General features: G+C 38.3%; 1 protein-coding gene across 2 annotated transcripts; it reads left to right on the top strand.

Annotated features, from left to right (window-relative positions):
* The first annotated feature begins 783 nt into the window (after window positions 1-783).
* Window positions 784-20,043, top strand: LOC138934413 (F-box/LRR-repeat protein 20). 2 transcript variants are annotated; one of them, XM_070298114.1, is made up of 9 exons: window positions 784-946; window positions 12,349-12,591; window positions 12,957-13,024; window positions 13,555-13,684; window positions 13,782-14,243; window positions 14,739-14,930; window positions 15,005-15,106; window positions 15,254-15,469; window positions 15,926-20,043. In XM_070298114.1, exons 1-9 carry the CDS (start codon window positions 917-919, stop codon window positions 16,031-16,033), a joined length of 1,551 nt encoding a protein of 516 aa, XP_070154215.1. In that variant the 5' UTR covers window positions 784-916; the 3' UTR covers window positions 16,034-20,043. The 2 variants fall into 2 exon arrangements, with proteins under 2 accessions (XP_070154215.1, XP_070154216.1); XM_070298115.1 differs by lacking the exon at window positions 12,349-12,591.
* Window positions 20,044-21,852: the final 1,809 nt, after the last annotated feature.

Genomic DNA, 21,852 nt, shown 5'->3' with positions numbered 1-21,852 from the left:
ATCCGAGTATTACGCATTCTCTCTGTTGTATCGCCGATGATATGAATTATCCAACAATTCTATCTTATTCAATTGTACGTTCCTATTTATGCGCGTTTACTATGTCATCATGAAATTAATGCCAACTGCTTTGACGAGAAAAGCTTATCGTTCAGATAATAATCAACTCTTCATCAACGCGCAACATTTGATACACTCGTCATCTCTCGCAATCCCTCTATCCGTAAATTAAATATTTCGGTCAAATCACAATTGAATCCAGGTCAACAAGATTACCCCTCCCCACCCCCCTCCGCCCCCTCCTTCTGTCCCCCTTTCCACGCGGTGTTCTTTATGAAAATGTGAATCAAAAGCGAATCTAGCAAACACGCGCCGATCTTAACTTGGCACTCATCTGGGTAGCATAAAATTCGTTCATCCTGTCATCGATAACTTGGTACCCTAACCGATCTACGTCGACAAGAACGCTACCAGCAATACCGACTGTAGATACGAAATAGTTCGTTCTTTGTTTCGGAACCATATGATGCATGTCTCTCTCAACGTCGCGTCGTGCACACAAAGCGCACGTCGTCCCGTCGCCCTACTCAAAAATAACGATCCAATAGGATGCGGGTAAACAACGGCTACGGGAGCGTCGGTTGGCCGCGCTGTCGTCAAGTCGACAGCGGCCGACGAATCCGCGCGTCGTACGCCGCGGCTCTGACGGAAAGTGGCAGCGCACCGTTCTGTCAGTCTTCCCCCCCTCCCCCCGCCCCTTACCCATTGCAACTGCACGTCGAGTCGAGCATTCAGTAGACTCGGCCATTTCTCTCGCGAAACGTACATACTCGCTCAGCCGCGCGACGTTTTTTTTTTCGCGACTGCACCGTGCGGGTACTCCCCGAAGTTTTGCAAAATAACGCGACGCAAAAGGATGATACACTCCGGGCGCACCAGGCTCGAGGTAAGTCAACGCCGTTTGTCCAAGCGTCCGCGGTCGAGACGCGATAGAAACGCGCGTCAAAGTGCCACACGTTCGGGGGGGTCGTGCGTGTTCAATGTTGTCATTGCCGAGGCGAACAGCTGATTCGTTCCCCTGGCCTCCGCGAAGCGCGGCGTCTCACCACGGGCATCCTCGTCGCCGCTATTTCGCGTCCCTATCACGATCGCGAGGAAGACGACAACGACGACGACGACGACGACGACGATGATGACGACGACGTTGACGACCTACGACAAGGACGATCGCGGTAAAGGCGTCATGCGCCAGGGCATTCTCTCGTTATTGTGGCTGGCTGGCTGGCTGGCTGGCAACACGCTGTCATTCTCCAATCTTTTTCGCGTGCATGTTACGTATATATTCTCATCGACCAACCAAGCAACCGAGCAGCTTGCCTAGCTAGTCAGCCAACTGCATCCTTTGTCCTTTCTTTCCTCTTTCCTCCTGTCCTTCTTTTCCGTCTTTCTTTATTTCTCTCTTTTTCGCGCTCCACCTCTTTGTTTTTCTCTCTTTCTCCGTCGCTCTCGCTATCGCCAACGGTGGCTACGTCGCCCCAGCGATGCGTTCTCGTTGTTAAATGCACGCCTTCCCCTCCCCCGCGCCCTGCTTACTATTCTCTTTGTTCTTCGTTTCTGGCTGCGTCCGAGCAGCGACAGCGACGAAGACGACGACGAAGATGCACGAACGGAATGTCAATGAGCGTCATTGTTCATTGAACGACCGCGTTGACGGTCACGACGCTGTCAATCTGATCGGATGAACCATGTTCGTCGACGGTCATCGCAACGGCGAGCGCGTCATCGTTCGCGCGCGCGTTCTCGGACGTCGCTCTCTTGACGGGACGGTGGCGAGGCGAGGCGAGATGACGCGTCGTGACGCTCGTCGTCGCGACGCACCGCCAAAATCGCGCGCGTCGCGACGACGAACGTAAACACGAGCGCGGCGGGCGCGCGCGTGCTCTCGATAACAATGTTTGCCCGACAGTGATAAGTAAGAAGCTGTGAATGGGTCCGTGTTTTCGTAGCGTTCTCTGCCTCGCTCTGTCTCTTGTAATGCAGATTAAATATTTTAGATTATTTTATTTAAGTTGTAAGGTACACGTATCTCTTTGTTTAATATTTTGTTATTGTTTTAATTACACGACGCTCCGATTATAATGACAATGCGGTCGATTTTCATAAGACTGATAATAGTGATAATAGTAATAATGGATCCCATGATCTTTCTAGTAGGCTACTTCGCTATCTTATGTTTGAATTAGATAATTCGGATACGCAGGAACGTTATTAAATGCGTTATATTGGATTTGCAATCTACAAACATGCATAGTATAAATATACTTGTGATATATGACTTTCACATTCTTACTAAAATTACGACGCACATCGGTTATCTGTCAAATTGAAATAAATTGCTCTCAGACATTAAGAGTAAGATTATCAATCCGATAATAATTGTACTTGTGTCTCGATTGAATATTCATATATCTTAATAAAATATTCACTTTTATATACAATAACAATGATGAAAATTAGGACGGTTATACTACTCCACAAAAATCATAACTGCAATACATACAAAACTATATGTATATATACTTTAGAGATAGGTTTTTTTTTAAAAAAAGGTGTTTTTTTAATAAATATATCTTTTTTTTTTTTTTTTTTCCCCTCAATGAAAGACGTACGTTATAAGTGAAACGTTGCGATACGACATCATGTTATTGCAATCTCGGCAAATAAACAAATAAAGTCTGTTCCTGCAATTTTTATTACTCCATTCATGAGTTGCAAATTGCGAAAAGTTATTGGCGTGTATATGGGACTTCTTCGACCAAACATCATAAATCATGGGCGTCAAATTCAAATGTAAAACGTATAAATAATTAAAATATGAAAATATCGCAGGTTTTCAAGTTCTGAGACTATGGATGCGACGAAAACTTAGAGATTTTTTATCTCAATTCTTATCGAATTTATCAAATTGATTCATCGTGCTTCTTTGTCGTCTCCATTACCCCCCCCCCCCCCTCGTCTCTCTTTCTCTCTCTCTCTCTTCTTCTTCGCTAATATGTTTAACGTTTCTTTCTTCGTCCACGTCAATTTCTTTCACGTTTCGAAACTTGACTTGTTCTTTTTAACTGCGTTTCTGCTGTTGCGCTTCTTGTACTCAAAACGAAACCGCTATATGTTCGGAGAGAGAGAGAGAGAGAGAGAGAGAGAGAGAGATAGGAAGAGAAAGGAGAGGATCAAATTTGTGCAGAAAAATGTACAGAGCGCGGCTAAAGAGAACATATATATATATATGCAGGATGTCCTAGAATTGGTGGAAGAGATGGACATATACACATAACCCCATACAGCACTGCAAGATTGCAATAACATTGCAGCAATATTTTTCTGCAAGATTGCAATATTGCAGAAACATTGCGAAATGTTGCTGCAACGTTGTTATGATATTGCAGCAACAGTAAAATGTCCGCCTACAGAAATATTGCAATATAATATTGCAGCAACATAGCAATATAATATATATGCAATAATGCTTTATGTATATTTATCGACATAATATCCTTAACATATGAAAAAAATAATAAGAAATTAGGCCTATAAGAGTCAGGATCTAGCGTGTATATAGATTTTCTGTATTATAATAATAACGAAATTATAAAATGTAAATTTTTCAGTACACATTCGACTTCCTTCAGTGACAGAGAATATTTAAGAGAAATAAGAAAAAACTCAATTTGCAATTGCGTAAATTCACAATTTCTTTGTATCCGAAATATTCAGATATCCGGATGCAAAAAGATTGTGGCGAATTTACGCATACAACGAGTTTTTTCACATCTCTTTTGTCTTTATATAATCTCAAAATTTATTTATTACAATCTGAAATATCTTGCATATTAGAAAATTATTATCAATTTTTTGATTTTATATAAGAATGGAAACTATTAAAAGAATTCTTATTGTTAGTCCAATGTCTGAGCCCCTGTATTAGGGTCATATCATACGACTTAAATTAACAAAAATAGTTATTATATCTTTTTAATCTTACTAGCCGCTCCTTGTAAACTTTATATAATCATCATGATTAAAAATTAAATGCGGAATAGATTGCGCAACATGCGCCGCATAGGGGTAAACGAATGAACTAGCGATTATTGAATACTTTTTTTGTAATATTTTCGGAATGTTGCTGTAACATTGCTAAAGTTATATTGTAAAATAATGTCTTTGCAATATTTCTGCAACATTAAACTGCAATATGCAATATTACAATGTTGCAGCAATGTTCTTGCAAGCTTCAGTGCTGTATGGGACATTGTTCCTTGCGAATTTCGGAGCAAACTTTTCTCGAGCGAAGAGATCGGAGGAGGTCGTCGCACGCTCATTCATTTTTCGCAATTCTCCCATCTTAAATATGCGATATCCCGCAAACTAAGCCTCGAATTAAATTACCGTTAAAGTAAAATCCGTCTCTCTCTCTCTCGGATCCGACAACGAGTAATGCGTCTCGTGATTTATCTATCGTCCGCCAAGGTTAATTCGCGAAAGCCCCTTCATTCACGAAAACTCTATTACCTCCTTGATATTGCTATTGAATAAATATATCGACGACAAATTTAACTCGAGGAAATTGGATTCGTCTCCATTTATCCTTTTTCTCTTCGCTTCGTTCCGCTTCACATCTCTGACGATTATCGCGAAACGCGATTGTTGTTTATCGATGATCACGTTGCGTTTCCGGCGTCGGAGACGGTGTTCGGACGCGCCGAAATATAAGCGGTATCGTTCGCAATTCTCCGGTATGTAATTTCTTAGCAACACGATCGGCGCTCTCGTGATTCCTCGAAGAGAAGAGAAGGATGCGCGCGCGCGAGCACGGACGCATCGGCGCGTGTCGCCCGTCACGAGAACGATTCTCTCTCTCTCTCTCTCTCTCTCTCTCTCTCTCTCTCTCTCTCTCTCTCTCTCTCTCTCTCTCGGCCATCGACACACCGTTGCCTGTGATTTCGCGAAACGAGACCCTGGCGATTTTCCATTCATTCCGGAGAATTGAACAGATATTTTGACGCTTCGCCGATCAATCCGTATTGATTCGCGCTTTCTCTCTCTCTCTCTCTCTTTTCCATTTTCTGTGTAAAATTTTTATATATGTATACATGATACGTTCCTTATCATATACTTCTTTTAATATTTGTCATATATGGATGTAATGACAAAATATCTTCGATAGCAATTATTCTTGAGCGTGAAGTAGCCTAGAAAATTTTTCAAGTTTACTGTTGCATATAAATCGTAACTATTGTAGACGAATCGGGACAAATGCCAAACTCTCAGAAATATCTCTATAGATATTGTTATTTATGATATGTTTTTATCGCGATCTGTATTATTAGTCAACACACACAAATTAGATTATATATATAAACCTTCTCTAAGATTGAGACTTGCCTACACGGGCTTAGGGGCCACATCGTTGGCGCGCTTCCTCTTGACGAGTGAGCGATTTGTCGCGAGGGCAAGAAGCTGTAACGGCATATCAACAATACGATGCAACGCGATGGAGGTCGCGGACGGACTATATATGTATGTTTCGTTTCGAATTTATTATTAACTTAGGAACCGTGAATATCTTTGTCGCTGAGTGCCCCTTTTTCTTCTTCATTGCCGATTTTAATCGATTTGAAGTTACGATCGAGATTTTGCAAATTTTTTATTTAATTCAATTTAATATCTCGCAAAGAGAGAATGCTGTAAATGTTTCGAAATGATTTTTTTTTTTTTTTTTTTTTGTGTGAGATCAGGTGATTTGTTTTTATCAGAATTTAATCTTTGATATCGTATTAAGCCGCGACACATATATCTGGCATATCAACGCTGTGATATCAGAGCGAGAAATAAATAATATATATAAAAATAGAAATTAATAATATATTTTTAAACGGAAAATATGCAAATCTTTTTAACGATAATATAATTTTAATCGATTTTTATTTAAAAATACAGTGGTACAAATGGCATCTTAAATTTCTCCGAAACGCTTTCGTTCAAAGATAACTATTTTATCCACGGCCCATACAGCACCGCAAGATTGCAACAACATTGCAGCAACATTTTTCTGCAAGATTGCAACATTGCAGAAACATTACGCAATGTTGCTGCAACGTTGTTATGATATTGCAGCAACAGTAAAATGTCCGCCTACAGAAATATTGCAATATAATATTGCAGCAACATAGCAATATAATATATATGCAATAATGCTTTATGTATATTTATCGACATAATATCTTTAATATATGAAAAAAATAATAAGGAATTAGGCATATAAGAATCAGGATTTAATGTGTATATAGATTTTCTGTATTATAATAATAACGAAATTATAAATCGCAAATTTTTCGGTACACATTCGACTTCCTTCAGTGACAAAGAATATCTAAGAGAAATAAGAAAAAACTCAATTTGCAATTTTGTAAATTCACAATCTCTTTGTATCCGAAATATTCAGATATGCAAAAAGATTGTGATGGATGCACGCATACAAGTTTTTTCACATCTCTCTTTTGTCTTCATATAATCTCAAAATTTATTTATTAAAATCTGAAGTATCTTTTGCATGTTAAAAAATTATTATCAAGTTTTTGATTTTATATAAGAATGGAAACTATTAAAAAAATTCTTAGTCCAATATTTGAGTCCCCTGTGTTGGGCTTATATCATACAATTTAAGCTAATAAAAATAGTTATATCTTTTTAATCTTACTAGCCGCTCTTTGTAAACTATATAATCATCATGATTAAAAATTAAATGCGGAATAGCGGAACATGCGCCGCATAGTGGTAAACGAATAAACTAGCGATTATTGAATACTTTTTTTATAATATTTTCGGAATGTTGCTATAACATTGCTAAAGTTATATTGTAAAATAATGTCTTTGCAATATTTCTGCAACATTAAACTGCAATATGCAATATTACAATGTTGCAGCAATGTTGTTGCAAGCTTCAGTGCTGTATGGGGGGCGATTCCTTTTGATATTTCAACTTTTCATGCCAAATACTTTGCCTAGTTTTATCGCTTCTGGAATTTTGTAACGAAATTCTGTAACAAGAAACGAAACTTTTCTCAAATAATTAAAAGTGTCTCGTGTATTTTTCGATCGATATAGTTAAGCACACGCCTTTTCTGATGCGTATCTCAACAATCTTTAATTTGAGATTAAACAAATTTTCCCCTTCCCCGCTTCTCCCTTTCTCGTAATCCATGATCCATGGATCGGATAACATCGAAGGAATTAAAGAGATAGTAGTAGTGGACAGATGTAAATTATAGAACGCGCGCATCACGAAATGACGTCACATTGCATTGTCTCGGTGCGACGGAATTTGCTCTAAAAACTGAATCTACGCGGTGTGTGACTGTGACGACAAGGAAATATAGATCTTAGAAAAACAATCACTCTATCTTTACACAATTATTAAAGATGTAATAATAATAATGTGTAATAAAAATAACACGATAGCAATGACACAAAATATACATTTACCATACATATAAAACGAAAGATTTAAATAATTAATACTGATCCAAGATTAATCTTCGAGTAATGTCTAATTTCGCGTATTTAAAAGAAAAACATGAACGTTCGGAGAAAGCAATTAATTTGATAGTTGATCGATAAGAAAATTAAATATAGATATATAGAAAATTCTCAGAATATAAGGTGTTATTTGTCATCGAGCTATCGCCCCCCTTCACAGATTTCTTTCGTCCTCGTCCCTTCCCCTCCCTTCCCGGAGCGAAATTCTCGACGACCGCATTGATCTCTCGCGACCGCGATATCACTCGCTCTCTCGCGGGTCTCCCTGATAAAGATAAGGAATAATGGAAGGCAATCGTATCCACGGACGGCGTCGCGCGCGGGGGTCTTCGCCCCCACGTCTCGTCGCGTCGTTCGCCATTTGCGCACTTTGTTTACGGCGCGTCCCCGCTATTTGTCTTCCGCATTTAACATGCGACGCGCGGTGTATTCGTTATATTGCACAGCGGCGCCCGTGTGTGTGTATTTAAGGCGTATGGCGAATCGATGTCAGTTTATTTTGCCGCTTTTCAGTCCGCCCGCGCGGAATTCGCCGTACCGCGCGAAATCGGAGAAACGAGCCAGGAGCCAAGAGAGTCGAGATGACAGTTCTCACATATGTCTCTTAATTTCATTTAATTCGTCAATTTTTTTTTATACATGCGTGTAATGTATACATATATATATATATGTATGTATTATACCATATAGTGTTCTGATAAAGATGTTAAATATCCCTCGCGGTAATTTATTCTAAAGTTAAGTAATAATAAAGTTATTAAGAAGCACTCATCGGGATTTGCAAGCGCGCTTTAACTTTTAAGAGGAAAATCCACGGCGATAACGCTATTAAAGTCAACACGTGTATAATATACTGCACGATGAAAGTAACATATAGATTAAAGCAGTCTAATCTTAAATATAAACATTGTTAGCAATCAAGCTTATCGGTATGTATAATTATTATTTTTTTTACGCGATATTTATATTCGAAATTTTTAAATATTTTCTTAAAAAATTTTTTTATATACCGTTAAATAGAGAACATGCTCGAATAGATATCTTTTAACTAATAATGTGAAAGATACGTTTAATGTAAAAGTTGTCGTACAAGAATCAAGCTTTGCATTATTTATCTTTAGTCTTTGAAGATATAAAGTTTTGTTTGAATACAACGACAACTGAGAAGGTATATGTCTGAATTACAGATGTATCCGTAGCGGAATATAAAATGAAAACGTATCTTTCGCAGCGGCTATTTTAACTATTTCGCTTGCTGCGTACCGAGGACTATTCTGGATTATACGAGTCGCAATTATTCACGAGGCTGTGTGTTCGTATTTTATGTTTTAAGGCCGAACGCAGTCGCGTATCTTCGTCGCATCGATGGCTATCGTTGAACCTCGTCGCCTCGTTATCCCGTATAATTTTATGCAACGCTTGCATACTTGATGCGATAAGGCATGGAAGCTTGAAGAGCCACCCGCGTATCTATGCATACGGTCATTATTGATAAAAACGCTTTATTATTCAAGGACGCGCACAATGACGAAAGGACGTATCCCAATTTCGTAGACGGGGTAAAATAAACCCTCGCGCGCACGCGAAATTGATCATTTCTGATGGAACGGCGAGAACGCATACCAAAATAAAATCTATCTTGGTTACCGAAATCTACAATTTTTATGCATTATGAACTGTTTCGATGGATCGTTAAATGCAAAAATTTATTGAAAAATTTTATCGGTTTAAAATTCGAGAGAGAGAGAGAGAGAGAGGTAGGAGAAGACTTATCGCAAGAGAGAGACCAAGTTTCGCGAAAAAATTATGAATTATTATAATTATTCGACAAATTTTCTAACGTCGTTTCAGATAACCTGCGCTTGCATAAATTCTACATGCGCAATATTAGAAGTGCATATCGAGCATTTAGAATTTTTTTGTGTTATAAATACGAATCGTGGCGTGATAACTTTGTTATTATACATGTAAAAAAATGTGTTGAAAAAATATTGGACAGAGTCCAACAATCTCGTTACCTTCATTAACAAATTTATATATCCCAATTAACATGAAAAGTGATTGATAACAAATTAATAAATTTTTAAGAGAGAGAGAGAGAGACAAATAATTATATATAAATATCTTTCAAATAAATATTACATATATGTAAGTCTATATATTATAATAAAATATATCTATATTTCAAATTTTTTATGGGGATAAAATCTTTGCATAAAATATCAATTTTAATTTATTTTCTGTCGCAGAAGAAATTGAAGGAAAGAAGTTTTTCATTCCAATTGGCATTTATTAAATAAATATTGAATACAGCAGGTTGGAAATTATAATTTCGCGACCTACAATTGTAACAGTCTTCCTATCCTTACGGCCATACAACATGAGAAGCTCTCTCATTGTATATAGATTATTTCTATGTATATATCTGACAGACGTAAGCGAATTCATTGATTTATTTTTAACATTGACAAGATACAGCTCTATAACAGCTGACCGCGTTAAAAAGATATACAAAAAGTAACACAACCGAGAGTGGAAAAATAGTTTTTTCGTTTCGAAGCAATCTGCATGTATCTAAATAAGCATACATATTTTTATAATATATCTCTATATTATTATTATTAAGTTGAATAAAAAGTTCGTTCCGTTTTTTTGCTAACAGATGAAGATTAATAAAAACGGCATGAACTTTCCACTCAATATGTATGTCGAAATATGGAGGCGAATGCATAGGGCGAAAAGTAACTTCGTTATCTTTAATTATTTCTCATCTTACATACCATCAAGCAACTCATATATTTAATTTGTTTCTTATAATATATTATATTGCGTAATAGAGAGAGGGATATACGTATATATGACACACGCATACGGACAACTTGCACGCATCAGCTGTTTCATCTCGAGAGATGAGACAACGTTACGCCGAAAGCAAAAGAGGAAATTATTTGCGATTCGGCAAACAACTTACACTTGAAAATGTTTGTTGTGAATAGCCATGTTATTATGTATCCAGCATGAATCCGCCATCGAGTTTGTCTCCACTTTTATTAACTTCCTGATAATTAAACAGCGAGCACTCATTAAAAATGCAACGAGACACACACCCGCTCCTGATGCATGATAGCTTTCGATGAAGCGAGATATACTCGGAGATAAAAGATGTTTTGCGTTAATTAATAAAGGATATGAGAGATCGTGATACGTTCGATCATATGCACGTTAATCAAGCGTTGATGTGCAGTCTGTTACATAAAACGCGTCGTCTGTCCATCTGACAGATTATCATTTTTGAAAAAAAACCTGATCACGAATCGAAATTTGACGGTATATATTAGGTGTACAACTTTGCTTCCGCCGTTTTTTTTCCGAAATTCGGGGCTTTATTGTAAAAAAACTGGTTATACATTTATGATTCAAAGTATTGTCCACTCCCAATGACCGTGCCAATTCTTTTTGACTTTGACTCGAGTCTTCATTAAGTAATGCCTCCAATTCTGCATCTTCGAAAACCTTGTCTCTTCCACCGCTATGCCGGTCTTCGACGTGAAAATCACCGTTCTTGAAGCGTTGAAACCATTCACGACACGTTCTTTCACTAATAGCGGCTTCACCATAAGTATTTGAGAGCATTCGATGAGCCTCAGCCGCAGATTTCTTCATATTGAAGCAGAAAATTAAAACCACCCGCAAATGACGAGAATTTGGCTCGTAAACTGACATTTTCAATCGAGAATAACTTTATGATGCAGACACAAATCGACTAATGTTTCTATGGGGTTATGTTGACAGATGCCCAAGTTTATCGCACGATGTCTATGATCTATTTATTTCGACCACTACTTACCGCTAAAGCCATCTATAGGAAAACGGCGGAAGCAAAGTTGTACACCTAATAGATAGGTACAAATGCATGATATACTTTAGAATTTAGAATATATACATGTATTACATATATTTAAATCCCTATACGATTTTTCGTTGTACGTATGTTTTTTTATAATAATTTTTGTGTAACATTGTACTAATGATATGTATATGTGATGGCGCTTGCTTGTAGCGAATACATTTACCTGCGAAATAACAGTTCAGCGAAATATCACTTTCCAATCAGAATATCGTGCCATCATTTGACTCCCGACTTTGCATACGCTATTGTTCACGCCGGGATCGACGATGAATTAATTGGCGATTAGTATGTGGCGAAAGGAAATCGCGCATATAGATGCGTCGTAAGTGTTTCCGCAATTTAGAATAGAACGTAATTATTAGAGATTGTATATCGTAATTATTATAGTTAATAATAATTACACATTATAATCGGTATTGAAATTATAAACAAATGAAAGTCACATTCAATATATTAAACACTAAATTATCATACAGTTAATTTTATCATGCAGCTAATAATAATTCCGATAATGAGCAAATTGAAAATTGAAAATCTCAGTGCAAAAACAATAACAATCCTAAGTAAGTCCATAATTGATCAGATCTAAAAAAAAAAAAAAAAAAAATGTAATTATAGTAGACTTTACGTATATAATCGTGGATGTGCGATTGGCATATAGGATTATGGATTTATAAACCCTCACTGTTGCGTGAAATCCTCCAAATTCGAGCGTGCGACGAAAGAGGAAATGCCGTTCAAGGCCGCGACTCCGCTTATCACGGGAGAGTGCGAGCACCGGGACGGTCGGCGCGATGACACATATTGGAATGTTTTTTTTTATTTTTTTTTTTTATATATAGAAAAAAGTAAGTCTCCAACAATTAGGAGTGGGAGGAGGGGGCCATGGGGTACTGGCAGTCGAGGAATCGGAAAAGGGTGGCGGCGGTACCGGTGGACAATGGTGGAAGCAGCAGCATCCATCCTATCATCACCATTATCATCATCATCATCATCAACAACACTATCATCATCAGGGCGGTTATTACACGTCGCAATCGCATACTCACAACCCTGTCACTACCATGAAGCAATCCTATATGCAGGTTAGTTAATCTAGAGAACTCTATCCAGACATATGCCAATGCTTAGATCTTTACTACAGACGTCTTTCCACCCGCGCCTTCTTCTCCCTCTCTCCATTCTCTTTCATGATGTCTTGTCATGAAAAGCGTGTCTAATCTGCGTCCCTCTCTCTTTCTGATTGTCCCGTCTTCCTCTCCTATCCCTCTGCCACGAGCGTGTGTGTGTATCTGTGTGAATGTGTGTATGTGTGTGTGTGTGTGTGCAACGGAGCAAAGTGTCAACTGCTCTCTGTGAACATTTGTCGTTCTGTGAGAGCGATAACACAACCGTCTCGTCATATATATGGTATTCACGGTCGTATTTAATCACGTGTCTTTCGTTGCAGCTAACATGGGTGTTTCACGATGATGAGGCGCAGATTAACAAGAAACTGCCAAAAGAATTACTACTCAGGTACGACGACGGGCTCGCACACATCTCGGCTTAATAGAAATTATTTTTATATTATAAGACGGGCGAGATTATTATAGCAATAGACGATTGATTTTGATTATAAAAAGAAAAATGAAGAAATATAAGATACCTGTTGTATATTTGATTTCGAATTAGATATTTTATCGTACGTGTTGGATTCGTCGTGTTTATATTTTATAAATTGTAATGATATAATAAAGAGAAATATATACAAATCATATATCGCAAAATATGTGAACATAATTTTTTTTTTTTTTTTCTCTCTTTGAAGATTAAATTTTGATTTACATTGAACTAGCTACGGTATCCTGTACATACATTTATTCTCATCTTTCAAAATTTTTCGCAACCGAGGCGCAAGTATGATTCTTACGCTGATATGTGAGACGTAAAATGTATTACGTCCTATTAGCCTCGCGAAAAGCTTAAGTCCACACTCTTCCGTTTGCGAAGTAATCGCGAAACGTATAACGCGATAGCACGCGCTAACGAATTTCTGTGATTGACAGAATTTTTTCATACCTCGATGTCGTATCGCTATGCCGTTGTGCCCAAGTAAGCAAGGCCTGGAACGTGTTAGCGCTCGATGGGTCCAATTGGCAGAGGATCGATCTCTTCGATTTTCAACGAGACGTGGAGGTAAATAGAAACGGAGGGACGATAGTCGCGCGATAATCACCGACCACTTTTGAGTCGCGATTAACGCGAATGATGGATGCGGGATGTTTGTGCGCAGGGACCAGTAATAGAAAATATCTCGAGGCGTTGCGGCGGATTCCTCAGGCAGCTCTCGCTCAAAGGATGCCAGAGCATCGGCAACAACTCTATGCGCACTCTAGCCCAATCGTGTCCCAATATCGAAGAGCTCAATCTAAGCCAGTGCAAGAGGATCTCGGATGCGACATGCGCGGCCCTCAGTAGTCATTGTCCCAAACTCCAGCGACTGAATCTGGACTCGTGTCCCGAGATAACGGACATGTCCCTAAAGGATCTCGCGGCCGGCTGTCCGCTGCTCACTCACATCAATCTCTCGTGGTGCGAGCTGCTCACCGACAACGGGGTCGACGCGCTCGCCAAGGGTTGCCCGGAACTCCGTAGTTTCCTGAGCAAGGGATGCCGCCAGCTCACGGATAAGGCTGTAATGTGTTTGGCGCGCAACTGTCCTAATCTCGAGGCGATCAATCTACACGAATGCAGGGTACTTAACTCATTGACTCCGCAAATCCGCGTGTTACACAAAGAGAAACAATTGTGCGTTTCACGTCTCTCAGACGTCACGATCGTTCGTGCTCGCGATGAGTTTGCCGCCGACGAGACATCGCCACATGTTTTTCTCGAGATAAGACTCGTCCTTGTGTCTCTTTCTTGTTAAAAACAAATTAATTTTTTTTTTTTTTTTTTTTTTTTTTTTTTCTAACCGACAAAGTTGAAGGAAAAGTTTATGGAAAATAAAATCTGCAGTTCGATTTAATAGCATTTGATTGTACAAAAAATAATTAAGATTTCACTTTTTAATAAGAAGCGAGATATATTAAAGTAAAAAGGAGAAAACTTCAATTACCTGTATATATTTTATTGATAATAAATCTTGCGGAATATATTTAATTTTAAATTTGTATCGAGAAATACGACTTGATGAGTATTGTTCGGGCATTATTAATAAGTAAAAATCATTTTAGAATACTTGTTGCAGAATATAACGGACGACGGAGTTAGAGAACTTAGCGAACGGTGTCCACGGCTGCATTACGTTTGCCTGTCGAATTGCCCCAATTTAACGGACGCGACGTTGATTAGCCTGGCACAACACTGTCCACTCCTCAATGTACTCGAATGCGTTGCGTGCACCCATTTCACAGATACGGGCTTTCAAGCCCTCGCGAGAGTGAGTTGATCATCGATCGTTGTTTATTCGAATTTCGCTTCAAACACGAAATCTATCCGAGTCTCAATTTTCAGAATTGCAAATTGCTCGAGAAGATGGATCTGGAAGAGTGCCTTTTAATCACCGACGCCACCCTAACTCACTTGGCGATGGGTTGTCCGAGATTGGAGAAACTAGTGAGTAATGATTCAATGTATCAGTATTCATTTAGATACGCGACAAAGCGTGTTTAGCGTTCGCAGGTTTTATTGAACCGCGTATCGTTATCAAGAGCTTTGATAACGAAAACACATGGGTATCGCATTTGGCATTTCTGCGCGCAGAGTCTGTCGCATTGTGAGCTGATCACCGACGAAGGCCTCCGACAAATCGCACTATCGCCGTGCGCGGCCGAGCACTTAGCTGTCTTGGAGCTGGACAACTGCCCGAACATCTCGGACAATGGTCTGAATCATCTGATGCAGGCCTGCCACAATCTTGAACGTATCGAACTTTACGACTGCCTACACATTACCAGAGAGGGCATACGTAAACTCAGAGTACTGTCTCCTATTTTATCGTATATCAATCGATCGTACGTTACGCGAGAGAAATGATTCTACGGTCGCGGAATTGTTATTATTAGCACCCGTTATTTGCATACTTGCGTCACGCAACTGTTTACGAATTATAGATCGTGCATTCCGCAAAAAATACAATCCCGCATAATTACAATACTCCGTCCGGTTGCGGAGTATAATATTGCTTTTTCCGCCTAGCGATGAATCATGTTTGTGAGAAATTTGCGCGAGCGCAGTTTATAGTACATTATCATAGGTAAATTACTATGGATTACGCTACAATTTAAAAATTTCTCTTTTTCTTATTTGTCTCGTCGAACGAACAAATCGTAATCGTATACAATTGCAATCTATTTGTTTGTGAAAAGGTTAATTCTAATTTTTTAGTTATTAATAATTTACAGAGATTGAGTTATCGTTTGTACTATATTTTAGGCTCATCTACCGAACTTAAAAGTGCACGCGTATTTCGCACCACCGACTCCGCCACCCAGCGCGGGAGCCTCGCGACAACGATACTGTCGGTGCTGCGTCATTCTGTGATTTTGCCTTCAACTCCTAACTCCGAAGTAAAAATCGTCCGATATATATCCACGGGGGATTATAGTGGACCTTTATCGGTGATCGCCAGCTACGGCGATTATAGGACCTCTCTCTCTCTCGTGGTTACCGGAGGAGCGTTCTGGTTGCCTATCACACATTGATAAGTGAGAACCGGGGATTCGTTATCAATTGCAAATCGTTAAATCGATTCGAGCTCCGAGACGCAACGAGTGAAGTACATCACCATCATCACAGCCACTGAAGCTACTACTGCAATTACCACTATGACCTCTGCTGCTGCTGCTGCTGCTGCTGCTGCTACCATTACTATTAATACCGCTGTCACTACTATACTTACTATCATTTTTATTTGTATTCCGTTATCTCGATATAGTATGTGCATCATTACTCGGTTATATTATGTGCGGGAAGTTAGTTTGCAAAGGAAAGAAATTCTCAGGTTTCTTTTAGCAATATTATCGTTTCTTTATGATCTTCATTTAGCGTGATGTTTGTCACGCGGAAAGGAATGACACGCGTACTTTTTGAGCTACTCACGCTTATACTGAGCGTATGTATTTAAAAGCGTGTAGCTTATTTTGATTAGCGTTTGGACGCGTATTTTCCTAGCGCTACGCGAGCAAGTTTATCGATTTACGTTGTTCGATAAACACGAGATACTTATTTTAAGAAACGTAAATGCGTAAATGTCTTATAAATATCTTAATGAGCACCCGCGCGCGCGTATATTACCGATGGGTGAGGAAGAAAAGGCAAACGGTAGTTTTAGGGGCAATGGAGTCGAGCATAATGCTTGCAATTGTATCCAGAAATCGAATTTCATATTCATACACACATCTCGATGTGTAACTGTAGCAGTTTCTCAACGAACACTGCCTATAATGCTATTGATAAACGAGAAAAAGAAAAAGAAAAATAAAAAAAAAACAAATACGATATAGCAATCGCGAATCGAATCTCGTCGTAATGATATTTAGGATATTAATATCGTTTATCGTATAACGTAGACATACGCACCGATAAAATACGTGCGATGAGAATGTTTCTTCTCGGTGTCTGTTTAAAAGTATTAACAGATTGCGTGTACGCGTAATTATTGAACGATACCTACGAATTTCTTTCCTTTTGTGAAAAAAAAAGAAAAAGAACGCATATCGCGGAATTTTTCGAAATAAGAGCGCACAATACAATTTTAACGGTGGAAATTTTGACATATTGTGATTGTGGACACTTGAGATAGAGTGAGAAGGAGAGAGAGAGAGAGAGAGAGAAAGACGCTCGAGTATCGTCTTTCGAGTCTCGACTTCGACCACCGCTGCTGGCGTAGCTTAGCAGTGGCACGTGAAAGATGCATTTTACATCAATTCGCGGGCAGACGATATTCCGTGCGCGGATCGTACCTTCGAGTCCCGCGTAAATGTAACTTCTCCTCGACAGCCCGGACATCTATTCTCTTTTATTTTTATTTTCTCTGTTTTATTATCTTTTTTTTTGTAACTTGTCATGGACTAGGAGAGCACAGACTGACAAAAACGAATCAAAGCGTTAATGTGTTAAACCGATTAACTTCGAGCTGGCGGCGAACAGCGCTGGCGCGTTTTTTACTTTTTAAGCCTAGGTTATATAAAAACGGAATGGCGGTAGTATCATGAAGCTACGGAGGTATCGCGAAGAACGGTAATTCGGCGATCTTAGCCAACTGAATTCTGGATACTCCGTGACTACAGTGACAATGTGCCCGATGGTGAAGAATAAACAAACAAAAAAACGTTTAACTACTTTAGCCAAGTGCTCGTAAAGTTCGATCGTAAGATCGGCGCAAATCTTTCGATCGGGTCTTGATATATTGTTCGATGAAGCAACCGACTTGTGCGGGACCTTTATAGACGCTATCGTGAGCAGTTCATTACAAGATGCGAAATAATTAAATATGGTTTCCCGAGGCTGCGGACAGATTGCGGGAAAATACGACCCCTATATATACAAATATATATATATATATATACATATATATATATATATATATATGTATATGGATTTACTATTTTCCATTTAATTGTACACGAGGAAATTCTACACTGCGTAGTTTCTCCGAAAATTGTCACGACGGAACGGATTTGGGTTTCGGAATCGACAAAATTTATTTTGAATATAAAAGAGACAACACACGCATACATACATACACACATACATACATACATACATACATCAGCATTGGATATATTTTTAGAAATGTACTCTTGCCAGATTTTTACTCGAGAAGACGCCGAGGACGCATTTTGAACGCGTTAATGGCCAGTCGAAGACCAAAACGCGATATTTTTAAGCGGTCCAGTTTCGAAGTGCAATATCCGTCGGACGCACCTCAACATTTTCCTTCCTCTATCTTTGATTCGTGAATCATGAATTGCGAATGTGGTATGTCTTGCTGATATAACGACAAGGCGCGTGTCGTTAGGCGTGAGAAAAACGTTGAGAAGAGGGAAAAGGAACAATGAAATACCGATTGTTAATCTTTTGGTAGCACGTAAGGGACGTATCGCGTATATATATATTGAATATATAGCGTGTAACAGAAATAACGGATGCGGCAACCTAGATATATATATATATATATATATATATATATATATATATATATATATATATAATATATATAAATATATAAACAACAGTAAATAAATATATAGATAAGATATGTTTTATACGCTGCATGTGTCATCCCTAGAGGAGTAACGTGATCATTGTAAACGTGTCTCGTTTGAAGTCAGATTAACAATTAATAAGCGATGTACGATTATGCATGACGTAATGATGCAGGACACACACACACATACACATATATATATACATAAACACATATACACACCACCACACACTACCCGCACCCGTGCAAGGTTTTCCTATTCCTCTCGCGAATTTCGATACGAGCGTATCTTTGCGTTTTTCTTCCGGACTCCTCCGAAAGCGAATTGTACCTCGCTTATACGGCATTTTGGGATTCGAGATCTCTCACGATTTTCTCGTACGAACTTAAAAGAGAGAAGCGAATCCCTGATTGACTGCGCCTGCCTGCATTGGATTTGCGCGAGTTAAACTCAAAATACAAAGTCAATCGCAGTGCCTGAAATGTTACAAGATTAATGACTCTGTGTATCCGGTGAAATTGTTGTCGCGAACGATCGTATCGTTCGCCGCGCGATAAATTATAACGCTCGTATAGAATGTTATTTGGCTGAACCAAGGTTTAACTCGGCGTCCGAATGTCAGTTAGGACAGATCGCGATACACGCCGATGATAATCACCGGAGGATGGTTCGCGAAGACGTTTATTATAATCGTTATTGATCGATCGAGACATCATTATTGTCATCGTTATTTACGTTGCGTTTGTTGTGTAACAAATTGCGCAGCTCGATAACTGCAAGAGTCGCCTATCGGAAATACCCTTTGATGTAGGCGTGCGGAACTTGCTTTGACGATTTTCAGATAAACGACATTCGCTTGAATTTCTGAGAGAAGAGACAAAGTACCATCACACACTTTCAATGATTGCCACTTACAATTTAATTATAATAATCCGCAGTTGTCACCGTTTTTTGAATCGTGTGTTATAACGATAATTAAGGAAATACGAGATCCAAACATTGATGCCGAATGATCGAATAAGTGTCTGGCTGTGCAAGACAGAAGGCTGAGTAAGTTTGAATAGGAAGGCTGTGAATAGGAAGAGAAAGAAAAAAAAAGAGAGAGAAAGAGAAAACGCGAGCGAGAGTGAAAGGGCGAGAGGGTGTACGTGAGTGTGTCTGTGTGTATGCATGTGTGTAGAGAGAAAAATAAAGATTCAGATATTAATCGAAGTCAGCGAAAGTATCCTGATATCCGCTGCGTGTATCGACGGATTGACGGATCAGTCTTGTAATAGTCGTAATAAACCAAGGACGATTCGCCGAGTCGATCGGATCTGGCGGATCGGCCGTTATCAATCAGCTCTGTTTTAAGAAATAACGGAAACTCCAAAAAAAATGATTCACGTACAACATCCCTGGTCTACACGTGTCGGCCTACACGTGCCTCCCGACAACCTCGAAAGATCTTGGCTATCGAGAGGACGTCGTCGAACAAAAGGAAAAAAAAAATAAATAAATAAATAAACAGATTCGCATACGAATGTAGCTAATTATATCGACACTTCGCTGCTTCGAAAAGCTGCAGTCTACCATGTATATATTTTCAATAATGTATGTATAATAAAATATATTCGAGACAAATTACCAAGAGATTCTGTCATTTTATATATACACTGCATTTCTCCGTTCACACAAAAGCAAAGTTGAATATTATAAGATAAATCTATAAATTCAAAATATTTTTGAAATTGTATATTAATTATAAAAAATTGGAGGAAAAAGTATTTTTATAGAATATTTATAAAATATTTGAACAAAATTTATATATTATTAAAGATGATTATCCAAAGCAGGCGATATTTTATACCATTATAAATTGTTTTATATTGTATATGTATGTGTTTCTCTATACAGAGGATCACTGCATTTGAAGATAATTTTTAGTAAAAATGTCAAGACATCAATAATTTCCGAATAATAAATGATAAAAAAAAAAAAGACTTCGTAAACTAAATTTTATTGAGAGAGTTAAAAAATTACCAAACTATATTTTTCCGTTAATTTCGGATAAAATTTTCATTTTTAAGGTTTATTGTTAGTTACAAAGATATGTATTGGTAAAAATTGGGAAATTGCAAAAAATGATAACCTCCCTCGACATTTTTACCGAGGTAAAATCTTCATATGATTTCAGAAATCTGCCATTAGGATTGATTAGAAAATGATGCGGTGATCCTGGGAAGCATCTTATATTCTTATTTCTTTGATATTTTTCCGCATCAAAAGGGAAGAGAAACATGGGAATCGTATTGATTATCCGAAGCGAGATTATATGGACATTGTCGTGATTTGACGAGTTTTTCGTTCAGTTATTAACGATTGAAAGACCGAGAGAGAGAGAGAGAGAGAAAGAAGGGAACGGTGATTAAACAAATGATTTATTGATACTTGAATTATGAGGACACATCGTGACAGGAGAACCGTACGGACGGCGATCGACTGTTATCACGCGCATTACCAGCCGATTGGTAACACTCATTACAGTCGCCGTCATCTCGTTAATCGTCCGAATGCGTTTTGAGTAGCGTCAACTTCCGAGTCGACCAGATCGATCTTTCAGTCGAGCATAAATTCTCCGCTTTATACGTCGCTCTTTTTGGCGCATTTATATCATCGACATTCGTACTTATTTGTAACAAATGATTTCGAGAGCTTTTTGTTTTATCTACATCTTTGGGATAGCTGCGACTTTCCGAATAGGTAGGATCAAGATCATTTCATACTTCTCGTAAAAATCGATTCAGGTTTTTTCAGATTCCAAACAAATTTTGTATTAATAAAAAAAATTTATTATGACAAAATTATATCATAAAAAATATATATTACGTGCAAGAAGAACTTAATATGTTTGAGATAATGTGTTCTATAAATGCAAGTTTTATATTTATGAATACGTATATTTTTTACATTTAAGCTATATATAATAATTCTGATTCTCTCCACATAAAATTATTCTAAACCAGAATTGTATAATGAGAAAGAATTGTTATTCGCGAGATAATCTTCGATCGAAAGCACTTGATCGAATCCGTTGGAAAGACACAGGTGCTCTCATCTTAAAGAGTTTTTAAAATCCACTTCAGACGAGTTTGAACCGTCTTATAAGAG

This window comes from Polyergus mexicanus, unplaced genomic scaffold, assembly GCF_030449975.1.
Source record: "Polyergus mexicanus isolate NDT 795.1 unplaced genomic scaffold, iyPolMexi1.0 SCAF_6, whole genome shotgun sequence".
Classification (NCBI taxonomy): domain Eukaryota; kingdom Metazoa; phylum Arthropoda; class Insecta; order Hymenoptera; family Formicidae; genus Polyergus; species Polyergus mexicanus.
Note: the sequence above shows the minus strand (reverse complement) of the source record. Positions and strands in the feature narration are given on the sequence as shown.